General features: G+C 43.5%; 1 protein-coding gene across 4 annotated transcripts in view; it reads left to right on the top strand.

Annotated features, from left to right (window-relative positions):
* LOC110526655 (TATA-binding protein-associated factor 172) overlaps positions 1-13,795 on the top strand; it is a 75,005-nt gene that overhangs the window by 20,534 nt on the left and 40,676 nt on the right. For 3 of the 4 annotated variants that reach the window (XR_016496516.1, XM_021607797.3, XM_090237073.1), the window contains exons 11-15: positions 3,088-3,264; positions 3,491-3,631; positions 5,981-6,105; positions 6,422-6,542; positions 7,353-7,457. Coding sequence is in view for 3 of the 4 variants with exons in the window: in XM_021607797.3 (XP_021463472.1) it covers positions 3,088-3,264; positions 3,491-3,631; positions 5,981-6,105; positions 6,422-6,542; positions 7,353-7,457 (669 nt within the window). In the remaining variant the exon portion in view is untranslated. Of the gene's footprint in view, positions 1-3,087; positions 3,265-3,490; positions 3,632-5,980; positions 6,106-6,421; positions 6,543-6,892; positions 7,101-7,352; positions 7,458-13,795 lie in introns of those variants that run through there. The other variant, XM_090237069.1, reaches the window with a different exon arrangement.

Raw genomic sequence — 13,795 nt, 5'->3', positions numbered from 1 at the left:
TCATCCTTGCAGTGGCAGACCACGTGTAACAACACCTGCACAGGATCGGTACATCCGAACATCACACCTGCGGGACAGGTAAAGGATGGCAACAACTACCCGAATTACACCAGGAACGCACAATCCCTCCATCAGTGCTCAGACTGTCCGCAATAAGATGAGAGAGGCTGGACTGAGGGCTTGTATCCTGTTGTAAGGCAGGTCCTCACCAGACATCACCGGCGGTGATGGGCACAAACCCACTGTCGTTGGACCAGACAGGCAAAAAGTGCTCTTCACTGACGAGTCGCGTTTATCGACGAAGGAATGAGCATTACACCAAGGCCTGTACTCTAAAGCAGGATCAATTTGGAGGTGGAGGGTCCGTCATGGTCTGAGGCGGTGTCTCACAGCATCGAACTGAGCTTGTTATTGCAGGCAATCTCAACACTGTGCGTTACAGGGAAGATATCCTCCTCCCTCATGTGGTACCCTTCTTGCAGGTTCATCCTGGCATGACAATGCCACCAGCCATACTGCTCATTCCGTGCGTGATTTCCTGCAAGACAGGAATGCCAGTGTTCTGCCATGGCCAGTGAAGAGCCCGGATCTCAATCTCATTTAGCACGTCTGGGACCTGTTGGATCGGAGGGTGAGGGCTAGGGCCATTCACCCCAGGAATGTCCAGGAACTTGCAGGTGCAATGGTGGAAGAGTGGGGTAACATCTCACAGCAAGAACTGGCAAATCTGGTGCAGTCCATGAGGAGGAGATGCGCTGCAGTACTTAATGCAGCTGGTGGCCACACCAGATACTCACTGTTACTTTTGACCCCCCCCTTTGTTCAGGACACATTATTCAATTTCTGTTAGTCACGTGTCTGTGGAACTTGTTCAGTTTATGTCTTAGTTGTTGACTCTTATGTTCATACAAATATTTACACATGTTAATTTTGCTGAAAAAAAAACGGTGTTGACCGCAACAGGACTTTTTTTTTTTTTTTTTACTGAGATCATGTGACACACTGAGATTGTTCACAGGTGAACTTTATTTAGCTTTTGAAGGTGATGGTTACAACTTCTTATTTAGGGGCTTCATAGCAAAGGGGGTGAATACATATGCATGCACCACTTTTACGTTTTGTATTTTTCTGAATTTTCTGAAACAAGTAAAAAAATATATAAATAAAATTCCACTTCACCATTTTGGACTTTTTTGTGCATGTCCCTTACATGAAATCCAATTAAAAATCCATGTAAATTACAAGTTGTGATGCAACAAAATTGGAGAACCGCCAAGGGGGATGAATACTTTTGCAAGGCTATGTATGTATGTACAGTTGAAGTCGCACGTTTACTTGCACTTAGGTTGGAGTCATTAAAACTTGTTTTTCAACCACTCCACAAATTTCTTGTTAACAAACTATAGTTTTGGCAAGTCAGTTAAGACATTTACTTTGTGCATGACACAAGTCCATTTTTCCAACAATTGTTTAAAGACAGATTATTTCACATATAAATCACTATCACAATTCCAGTGGGTCAGAAGTTTACATACACTAAATTGACTGTACCTTTGAACAGCTTGAAAAATTCCAGAAAATTGTCATGCTTTAGAAGCTTCTGATAGGCTAATTGACAAAATTTGAGTCAATTGGAGGTGTACCTGTAGATGCATTTCAAGGCCTACCTTCAAACTCAGTATCTCTTTGCTTGACATCATGGGAAAAATCTAAATAATTCAGCTAAGACCACAGAAAAAAAATTGTAGACCTCCACAAGTCTGGTTCATCCTTGGGAGCAATTTCCAAATGCCTGAAGGTAACACTTTCATCTGAACAAACAATAGTACACAAGTATAAATACCAATGGACCACGCAGGCGTCATACAGCTCAGGAAGGAGACGCGTTCCTTCTCCTAGAGATGAACGTACTTTGGTGCAAAAAGTGCACATCAATCCCAGAATAACAGCAAAGGACCTTGTGAAGATGTTGGAGGAAACGGGTACAAAAGTATTGATATCCACAGCAAAACGAGTCCTATATCAAGATGAAGGCCGCTCAGCAAGGAATAAGCCACTGCTCCAAAACCGCCATAAAAAATCCAGACTACTGTTTGCAACTGCACATGGGGACAAAGATTGTACTTTTTGAAGAAATGTCCTTTGGTCTGATGAAACAAAAATAGAACTCTGTGGCCATAATGACCATTATGTTTGGAGGAGAAAGGGGGAGGTTTGCAAGCCAAAGAACACCATCCCAACCGTGAAGCACGGGGATGGCAGCATCATGTTGTGTGGGTGCTTTGCTGGAGGAGGGACTGGTGCACTTCACAAAATAGATGGCATCATGAGGAGGAAAATTATGTGGATATATTGAAGCAACATTTCAAGACATCAGTGATAGCTTGGTTGCAAATGGGTCTTCCAAATGGACAATGACCTAAAGCATACTTCCAAATTTGTGGCAAAATGGCTTAAGGACAACAAAGTCAAGGTATTGGAGTGGCCATTGCAAAGCCCTGTCCTAAATCCTACAGAACATTTGTGGGCACAACTGAAAAAATGTGTGCGAGCAAGGAGGCCTACAAACGTTACTCACCAGCTCTGTCAGGAGGAATGGGCCAAAATTCACCCAACTTATTGTGGGAAGCTTGTGGAAGGCTACCTTAAACGTTTAACGCAAGTTAAACTATGTAAAGGCAATGCTACCAAATACAAATTGAGTGTATGTAAACTTGTGACCCACTGGGAATGTGATGAAAGAAATAAAGCTGAAATAAATAATTCTCTCTACTATTATTCTGACATTTCACATTCTTAAAATAAACGGGTGATCCTTCCTGACCTAAGAGAGGGAATTTTTACAAGGATTAAATGTCAGGAATTAAATTAAATGTATTTGGTTAAGGTGTATGTGAACTTCTGACTTCAACTGTATTTATGTATAATGATCTTTGACTCAAAAGGTTGGTGACTACGCCTCTGGGGTAAGGTTACAATATTCCAAGAACACAAAAAGCAAGAGTTTACAGAATTTTTGCAACCCTACTCACTATCATTTACGAGTCAGGCTTTGCTGTTTGTCTAACATGCTGTCTCTCTGGTCAGGTGGTGGCTCCGGTTCGAGAGACCTGTGCCCAGACACTGGGCGTGGCCTTGCGCCACATGACTGACAGCGGTGTTGCCATGACAGTAGACATCCTGCTGAAGCTGCTGACGGAGGACCAGTGGGAGGTCCGGCACGGGGGTCTTCTGGGCATCAAGTATGGCCTGGCAGTCAGACAGGTACCACTAACCTCCTGTTTTGTCTGCTTGCCTCTGCCGCCCAACATGCATGATGCGTGTTATCCATTTTAAGGCAGTAAAACAAGTGTTTTATACATGCATGAATTTATTTGACCCCCCCAAGTTTTCTGAGCAAAAAACAGGCTGCATCTAGTTCATGATCCCTGAACTGCACTCATTGTCTTTCTATAACCTTTTTTTCCTCGCTCCCTCGCTTTCCTCTCAGGACCTGATATCCGCTCTGCTTCCACGGGTGCTCCCTGCCATCACGCAGGGGCTGCAGGACCTGGACGATGATGTCAGAGCGGTGGCGGCCGCGGCCCTCATCCCTGTGGTGGACGGGTTAGTGCAGCTACTCCCCAACAAGGTCAGACAGGAGCTCCTCTCCACAGTCACTCTTTACACGTGGTCACCTTAACTGCTCCTTAGCCTCTCTCCAACCTCACTCCTCTGTTATGCCTGTCCCATGGCTTTGCCTTTGTTGTCATTGTAAACTTCTTCAGACCTGGCCAACCTGCACACATTTTGCCCAGCATGCACGCAATTTGAGATGAAAGTTCGCCGGTACGAGAAAAACTCGACCCTAAAACAGTCTTCTATGTGGCACATTGTGATTTACTGACTCGATCTCTAGCGGTCTGCTCTGATCCCAGAAAGCACTTATTGTAGTTCAGTGTGTGTTGCTGCGTGGATGGAAACAGAAACCGTTACGTTAGACTCTTAAAGATTAGTAGACCTAATGTTACTTAATCAGTTCTTGGTCGGTCCTCTTTAAATAGCCGTGTGTCGACAGTAGGATGATAATAGTCAGTTCACTGATGTCAACGAGGCATGTTGAACGAATGGTAGCCTAGTTGCTCAGACTTAACTTGATGGATTAGGTCAGAGAGGGAAATCTGAAACAAGCTCCTATAGGCCTAGTTCAGTTTCCTATTCGTAATAGCCTACGGTGAGCTAGACTACTAGCTGCTTTGCGTCCAGCAATTGATTTGTTCTGAATTATCTCCCCAAACAAAATGTAAGAAGCCATTTTCACTAGACTAGCCACATAGACACCTAATAATGAGAATAATCTTTACCCCTTAAATTTGACCTAGAATAATGTGACATTTTAAGGATGAAACACAATACTTCCATGTTGGCTACATTGTTTATCATTTAAGACTAAGTTTCAGGAAATGGCAATTACAGGAAAAAATAATGCTAAATGCTCCAACTTCTTGAGGGGGAAATTGACTCTTACATCAACCCCACCTTGTCAGAATATCATAGGGAGAGCCCTGATTGTACATTTTAAAAATATAAACGCACATGAAGTCTTGATCCCATGTTTCATGATCTGAAATAAGATCCCAGAAATGTTCAATATGCACAAATAGCTTATTTCTCTCAAATTTGTTAACATCCCTGTTAGTGAGCATTTCTCCTTTGCCAAGATATGCCACACCTGTCAGGTGGATGGATTTCCCAGAAGCTGATTAAACAGCATGGTCATTACACAGGTGCACTTTGTGCTGGGGACAATAAAAGGCCACTCTAAAATGTGCAGTTTTGTCACACAACGGCACTTTTTGATGGAGCGTGCAATTGGCATGCTGACTGCAGGAATGTCCATCAGAGCTGTTGCCAGAGAATTGAATGTTAAAGCCGCCTCCAATGTTGTTTGAAAGACTTTGGCTGTACGTCCAACCGACCTCACAACCGTAGACCACGTGTATATGTGTTGTGTGGGCGAGCGGTGTGCTGATGTCAGCGTTGTGAACAGAGTGCCCCATGGTAGGGTTATGGTATGGGCAGGCATAAGCTACGAACACAATTGCATTTTATTGATGGCAATATGAATGCACAGAGATACCGTGATAAGATCCTACGGCCCATTGTTGTGCCATTCATCCTCCGCCATCACCTCATGTTTCAGCATGATCATGCACAGCCCCATGTCGCGAGGATCTGTAAACAATTCCTGGATGCTGAAAATGTCCCAGTTCTTCCATGGCCTGCATACTCATCAGATATGTCACCAATTGAGCATGTTTGGGATGCTCTGGGTCGCCGTGTTCCAATATCCAGCGACTTCGCACAGACATTGAAAATATGTGTGACAACATTAGACAGGCCACAATCAATTTTAAAGGTATATGTGACCAACCGATGCATATCTGTATTCCCAGTTGTGAAATCCATAGATTAGGCCCAAATGAATTTATTTAAATTGACAGATTTTCCTTATATAAATTGTAACTCAGTAAAATCTTGTTGCGTTTTTATATTTTAGTTCAGTATAATTAATTACTGAAGAACAGCCTACCATTCCTACTGAGGCAGTCTTCTGCCAACATAAGGCAAAAAAAAACACAATTTGACTTTGATTTGAGCAGTGTGGGTGTCGCCCGCGCCGTCGTGGCGTCTGCGGGGTGGGTGCCTCCCCCGCGCAGAAGTGGTGCTCAAAATTCTTGGCATGTCTATGGCACAATAGGGTTGTGTTCAGTTGGCACCAAATGGAAGAGAACTGATTGAAATCGGGACAGACTACCTGGACATTTTCGTTTTTTCCCATTGCAAAAATGTTTTCCATTGAATTTGCTGATGAACACAACCCAGTTTGATGTTTATTTGCTCTGTTTTTTTCAGTACGGTGCTAACCATAGCAGTTGTCTCTGTTTTATGTAGATAATGACTGCTGTTTTTTCCCCCTTTTTTTCCCGGTATTGTTCAGGTCCCATTCATAGTGAACTCCCTGTGGGACGCTCTCCTGGAGCTGGATGACCTGACAGCCTCCACCAACAGCATCATGACCCTACTGTCCTCTCTGCTCGCCTACCCTCAAGTCCGACAGTGCAGGTGAGTGACACCTCTCCTGTCTGTACAGGTATAACCTCTTCTCCCACTACATCATGGAAATCATGAACATCTTGTTCTTTAAGGAACATTCCGATGATCTACAGTCAAAAATGTGCGGTAACAATTGCTAACAATTGTGGGAAAAAGCAGGTCTTGTAAAGTCAATGGTGTTTATGGCTGAGAAACATTCAAACCAGTACGTGTTTGTTGTTGTGGTTCCCTTTGTCAATGAAACGTCTAGTGTGCTTAGGATGTACTAAGGACAACTTTGCCAAGGGATGATAGGCCCAACAACGCTCTCTTTTTGTCCCTCCAGCATGCAGCAGTCCCTAACGGTCCTCGTTCCTCGGGTCTGGCCATTCCTTAGACACACCATATCATCAGTTAGACGGGCCGCACTAGAGACCCTTTTCACCCTACTATCCAAAGCTGACCAGGTGGGTTTGTAAGAGAAATATGTCAATAGCCCAATCCTAAATTGACCCCTATGCACTAGTGTCAAATCTGAGAGGATTTGACAGGTGTAAGTAATAAGGTAATAGCTCTGCCTTTCACCCTGATAGGCTTGGTGGAAGTTTCACCATATTGCCTGTACCAATCAAATCCTCTCCGGTCTCCACACACGTAGGGCCTTAAGTGCTGACCCCACCACTCGCGTTACAAAATAAATGTATACATGTTATTCAGTCATTGCAGCCACACTGCTTGCACACGTCAACAACGCTGCATAGCCAGACGCTAAAATAGAACTTGGTCCCGCCTCTCCAATCTCCTCATTGGTTTTTAGGAGCATATACCCACGTGGATGATTGAAAGATGACCTGAGGTCTACAGTGCAGTTGGTAGTGGTAATGCACCTTAAAGTTGGTTGCAAACCGCCATATAAAGTCCAAAGAAGAACAAGAAGCCTGGAAGAGGAGTCTACTAGAAACCAATTCGGGTTACCCTTTTATCTGTGGATTAATTGTCGGAGTAGAGGACCTTGTGCATTTCAGGTAAAATAACAACACCCCAATGTTTATATCCCAGGACAAATTAGCTATAGTTGGTTCAGAGTTAATTTTGAGATATCAACCTGCGTGTCCGTATCGCGTCTGGTGTGTGTGGACAAAATCAACATGCATGCTATGGCGCACACGAGCGCCCTGTCTAGTCATCCATTTTGAGGTTGGGCCAATTTCTGGAACGCTAATGTATGAATACAACTCTTTGTTGTCATAACTGAAATCTGCTTTGTGTTGTTTCAGAGCTGTGCATTATGGCTCAACCAGGTCCTGCAAGACATGCTCCGACACATCTTCCAGTCCTGCATCCTGGAGAGCAATCAGGAGATCCTGGACCTCATCCAAAAGGTTTGAGACACACACCACACGAGGCAGGTTTCCATTGACCCAAGTTTATTCGACAAAAGCAATTTCGCAAACAAATTATTGTGACGTGTCATAAAAAATGGCAGATATAGGAGACATTTTCTAAAGATCTACAACATTTTTATCCGTTCAACGGGTGGAGTTGTCTTTTGTCTAACTTTTTATTTGCGACAAATGATGGCAACAGTGTTTTTCGAATAAATGATTGCCAAAATGTTGATGCTACGGGGCACGTGAGGCCATTTAATGCATTTAATTCTAAGTGCCTTCTGCTTGCAAATTAAAAAAAATCAACTAGAAAATGTTTTCTTTGCGAGACGACAAAGATTATCCTGACTTTCAAGAATTCCTGAATAGGATAGCTGGAAAGTTTCTCCATTCATTTTGCCAGCAGCATGCCACCCTGCATCCCACTGCTGACTTGCCTCTGAAGCTAAGCAGGGTTGGTTCTGGATGGGAGACCAGATGCTGCTGGAAGTGGGGTTAGGAGTGCCAGTAGGAGGCACTCTATCTTCAGGTCAATAAATAAATTAAAATACATATATACAGTGGGGCAAAAAAGTATTTAGTCAGCCACCAATTGTGCAAGTCCTCCCACTTAAAAAGATGAGAGGCCTGTAATTTTCATCATAGGTATACTTCAACTATGACAGACAAAATGAGAAGAAAAATCCAGAAAATCACATTTGTATGATTTTTAATGAATTTATTTGCAAATTATGGTGGAATATAAGTATTTGGTCACCTACAAACAAGCAAGATTTCTGGCTCTCACAGACCTGTAACTTATTCTTTAAGAGGCTCCTCTGTCCTCCACTCGTTACCTGTGTTAATGGCACCTGTTTGAACTTGTTATCAGTATAAAAGACACCTGTCCACAACCTCAGTCACACTCCAAACTCCACTATGGCCAAGAACAAAGAGCTGTTAAAGGACACCAGAAACACAATTGTAGACCTGCACCAGGCTGGGAAGACTGAATCTGCAATAGGTAAGCAGCTTGGTTTGAAGAAATCAACTGTGGGAGCAATTATTAGGAAATGGAAGACATACAAGACCACTGATAATCTCCCTAGATTTGGGGCTCCACGCAAGATCTCACCCCGTGGGGTCAAAATGATCACATGAACGGTGAGCAAAAATCCCAGAACCACACAGGGAGAACTTGTGAATGACCTGCAGAGAGCTGGGACCAAAGTAACAAAGCCTACCATTAGTAACACACTACACCGCCAGGTTCTCAAATCCTGCAGTGCCAGACGTGTCCCCCTGCTTAAGCCAGGACATGTCCAGGCCCGTTTGAAGTTTGCTAGAGAGCATTTGCATGATCCAGAAGAAGATTGGGAGAATATCATATGGTCAGATGAAACCAAAATATAACTTTTTGGTAACAATTCAACTTGTCGTGTTTGGAGGACAAAGAATGCTGAGTTGCATCCAAAGAACACCATACCTACTGTGAAGCATGGGGGTGGAAACATCATGCTTTGGGGCTGTTTTTCTGCAAAGGGACCAGGACAACTGATCCGTGTAAAGGAAAGAATGAATGGGGCCATGTATCGTGAGATTTTGAGTGAAAACCTCCTTCCATTAGCAAGGGCATTGAAGAAGAAACGTGGCTGGGTCTTTCAGCATGACAATGATCCCAAACACACCGCCCGGGCAACGAAGGACTGGCTTCTTAAGAAGCATTTCAAGGTCCCGGAGTGGCCTAGCCTGTCTCCAGATCTCAACCCCATAGAAAATCTTTGGAGGGAGTTGAAAGTCTGTGTTGCCCAGCAACAGCCCCAAAACATCACTGCTCTAGAGGAGATCTGCATGGAGGAATGGGCCAAAATACCAGCAACAGTGTGTGAAAACCTTGTGAAGACTTACAGAAAACTTTTGACCTCTGTCATTGCCAACAAAGGGTATATAACAAAGTATTGAGATAAACTTTTGTTATTGACCAAATACTTATTTTCCACCATAATTTGCAAATAAATTCATTAAAAATCCTACAATGTGATTTTTCTGTATTTTTTTTCTAATTTTGTCTGTCATAGTTGAAGTGTACCTATGATGAAAATTACAGGCCTCTCTCATCTTTTTAAGTGGGAGAACTTGCACAATTGGTGGCTGACTAAATACTTTTTTTGCCCCACTGTATATATAGGATACCTACTCATTCAAGGATTTTTCTTAATTTTTACTATTTTCTACATTGTTGAATAATAGTGAAGACATAAACTATGTAATAACATGTATGGAATCATGTAGTAAAAATATATTCTTCAAAGTAGCCACCCTTTTCCTTGATGACAGGTTTACACACTCTTGGCATTCTCTCAACCAGCTTCACCTGCAATGCTTTTCCAACAGTCTTGCAGGAGTTCCCACATGCTGAGCACTTGTTGGCTGCTTTTCCTTTACTCGGCGGTCCAACTCATCACAAACCATCTCAATTTGGTTTGTGGTTAGGTGATTTTGGAGGGTTCTCGTCATCTAATGCAGAACTCCATCACTCTCCTTCTTTGTCAAATAGCCCTTACGTAGGCTGGAGGTGTGTTGGGTCATTGTCCTGTTGAAAAATAAATTACAGTCCCACTAAGTGCAAATCAAATCAAATCAAACCAGATGGGATGGTGTATCGCTGCATAATGCTGTGGTAGCAATGCTGGTTAAGTGTGCCTTGAATTCTAAATAAATCACTGACAGTGTCACCAGCAAAGCACCATCACACCTCCTCCCACCTCCTCCATGCTTCACGGTGGGAACGACACATGCGAAGATCATTCGTTCACTTTTTCGGTTGGAACCGAAAATCTCCTATTTGAACTCATCAGACCAAAGGACAGATTTCCACCGGTCTAATGTCCATTGCTTGTTTTCTTAGCCAAAGTAAGTATCTTCTTATTTGTGTCCTATAGTAGTGGTTTCTTTGCAGCAATTTGGCCATGAACGCCTGATTCACGCTGTCTCCTCTGAACAGTTGATGTTGAGATGTGTATTTTACTTGAACTCTGATGAATTTATTTGGGCTGCAATTTCTGAGGCTGGGCTCCCGAGTGGCACTGCCTCTCAGTGCTAGAGGCGTCCCTACAGACCCTGGTTCGAATCCAGGCTGGATCACATACGGCCGTGATTGGGAGTCCCATAGGGCAGCACGCAATTGGCCCAGCGCTGTTAGGGTTTGGCCGGGGTAGGCCGTCATTGTGAATAAGAATTTGTTCTTAACTGACTTGCCTAGTTAGTTAAAGAGAAAATAATGAACTCATCCTCTGCAGCAGAGGTAACTGGGTCGTCCTTTCCTGTGGCGGTCCTGTCGTTTCTCTTTGCTTAATTGAGCTGTTCTTGCTATAATATGGACTCGGTCTCTTACCAAATAGGGCTATATTCTGTATACCACCCCTACCATGTCACAACACAACTGATTGGGTCAAGCGCGTTAAGAAGGAAAGAAATTCCACCAATTAACTTAACGAGGCACATCTGTTAATTGAACTGCATTCCAGGTGACTACCTCATGAAGCTGGTTGAGAGAATGCCATGAGTGTGCAAAGCTGTCAAGGCAAAGGGTGGCTACTTTGTAGATTGTCAAATATAAAATATATTTTGATTTATTTAAAACTTAACATTTTTTAAACAAAAATGTAACACTACATGATTCCATATGTGTTATTTCATAGTTTTGATGTGTTCACTATTGTTCTACATTGTAGAAAATAGTAAAAATAAACAAAGGGAATTTAACCTAACCCCTCTGAATCAGAGGTACGGGGGTCTGCCTTAATCCACATCCACGTCTTCAGGAACAGTGGGTTAACTGCCTTGCTCTGTGGCTGAACGACAGATTCCTACCTTGTAAGCTCGGGGTTACGATACAGCAACCTTCCGGTTACTGGCCCAACGCCCTAACCACTAGGCTACCTGCCCAGAAAAGCCTTGAATGAGTAGGTGTATCCAACTTTTTTGACAGGTACTAATAAATAAATATACAGTGGGGAGAACAAGTATTTGATACACTGCCGATTTTGCAGGTTTTCCTACTTACAAAGCATGTAGACGTCTGTAATTTTTATCATAGGTACACTTCAACTGTGAGAGACGGAATCAAAAAAAAATATATAATAATCCAGAAAATCACATTGTATGATTTTTAAGTAATTAATTTGCATTTTATTGCATGACATAAGTATTTGATCACCTACCAACCAGTAAGAATTCCGGCTCTCACAGACCTGTTAGTTTTTCTTTAAGAATCCCTCCTGTTCTCCACTCATTACCTGTATTAACTGCACCTGTTTGAACTCGTTACCTGTATAAAAGACACCTGTCCACACACTCAATCAAACAGACTCCAACCTGTCCACAGTGGCCAAGACCAGAGAGCTGTGTAAGGACATCAGGGATAAAATTGTAGACCTGCACAAGGCTGGGATGCTACAGAACAATAGGCAAGCAGCTTGGTGAGAAGGCAACAACTGTTGGCGCAATTATTAGAAAATGGAAGAAGTTCAAGATGACGGTCAATCACCCTCGGTCTGGGGCTCCATGCAAGATCTCACCTCGTGGGGCATCAATGATCATGAGGAAGGTGAGGGATCAGCCCAGAACTACACGGCAGGACCTGGTCAATGACCTGAAGAGAGCTGGGACCAAAGTCTCAAAGAAAACCATTAGTAACACACTACGCCGTCATGGATTAAAATCCTGCAGCGCACGCAAGGTCCCCCTGCTCAAGCCAGCACATGTCCAGGCCCGTCTGAAGTTTGCCAATGACCATCTGGATGATCCAGAGGAGGAATGGGAGAAGGTCATGTGGTCTGATGAGATACAAATGTAGCTTTTTGGTCTAAACTCCACTCGCCGTGTTTGGAGGAAGAAGAAGGATGAGTACAACCAAGAACACCAACCCAACGTGAAGCATGGAGGTGGAGACATCATTCTTTGGGGATGCTTTTCTGTAAAGGGGACAGGACGACTGCACCGTATTGAGGGGAGGATGGATGGGGCCATGTATCGCGAGATCTTGGCCAACAACCTCCTTCCCTCAGTAAGAGCATTGAAGATGGGTCGTGGCTGGGTCTTCCAGCATGACAACGACCCGAAACACACAGCCAGGGCAATTAAGGAGTGGCTCCGTAAGAAGCATCTCAAGGTCCTGGAGTGGCATAGCCAGTCTCCAGACCTGAACCCAATAGAAAATCTTTGGAGGGAGCTGAATGTCATGTACTGTCATCTCTGTCCTTTCCCTTCACCCTGTCTCCCTCTGCTGGTCGTTGTTAGGTTACCTTTTCTCCCCCTCTTTCCCCCAGCTGTGCCTTGTCTCCTCCTAACCACCTCGTCACCCCTTTTCCCACCTGTTCCCTTTTTCCCTCTGATTAGTCCCCTATATCTCTCTCTGTTTTTGTTCCTGTCCTTGTCGGATTCTTGTTTGTTGTGTTTCATGCCTGAACCAGACTGTCGTCATGTTTGCTGTAACCTTGTCTTGTCCTGTCGGAATCTGCCGGTCCGTCTGAGCCTACCTATGTTTGGTAATTAAAGAAGCTCTGTTTAAGTTAATTCGCTTTTGGGTCCTCATTCACGCACCGTAACACTGAAAGTCTGTATTTCCCAGCAACAGCCCCGAAACCTGAAGGATCTGGAGAAGGTCTGTATGGAGGAGTGGGCCAAAATCCCTGCTGCAGTGTGTGCAAACCTGGTCAAGAACTACAGGAAACGTATGATCTCTGTAATTGCAAACAGGTTTCTGTACCAAATATTTAGTTCTGCTTTTCTGATGTATCAAATTCTTATGTCATGCAATAAAATGCAAATTAAATACTTAAAAATCATACAATGTGATTTTCTGGATTTTTGTTTTAGATTCCGTCTCTCACAGTTAAAGTGTACATATGATAAAAATTACAGACCTCTACATGCTATGTAAGTAGGAAAACCTGCAAAATCAGCAGTGTATCAAATACTTGTTCTCCCCACTGTATGTCTTCCAATGTCCCAGGGTAGTGATTGGGGACATTGCCCTGTGTAAGGTACCTTCTTTTGGATGGGCCGTTAAACAGGTGTCCTGACTCTCTGTGGTCACTAAAGATACCATGGCACTTATCGTAAGAGTAGGGTGCTCACCCGGTGTCTTGGCTATATTCCCAATCTGGCCCTCACACCATCACAGCCACCTAATCATCCCCAGGTTCCAATTGGCTCATTCATCCCTCTTCCTCACCCCTATTACTATTCCTCGGGAGAATGTGTTCTCAGTCAACTTACCTGGTAAAATAAATTATTTCAGATCTACGGGAGTGCAAGTTTCACCATGGCACAGACCGTGGCGATATTTT

This window comes from Oncorhynchus mykiss, chromosome 1 (assembly GCF_057628025.1).
Source record: "Oncorhynchus mykiss isolate SJ-2025 chromosome 1, ASM5762802v1, whole genome shotgun sequence".
Taxonomy (NCBI): domain Eukaryota; kingdom Metazoa; phylum Chordata; class Actinopteri; order Salmoniformes; family Salmonidae; genus Oncorhynchus; species Oncorhynchus mykiss.
The sequence above is the reverse complement of the archived record's forward strand: the minus strand, read 5'-3'. Positions and strand labels throughout refer to the sequence as shown.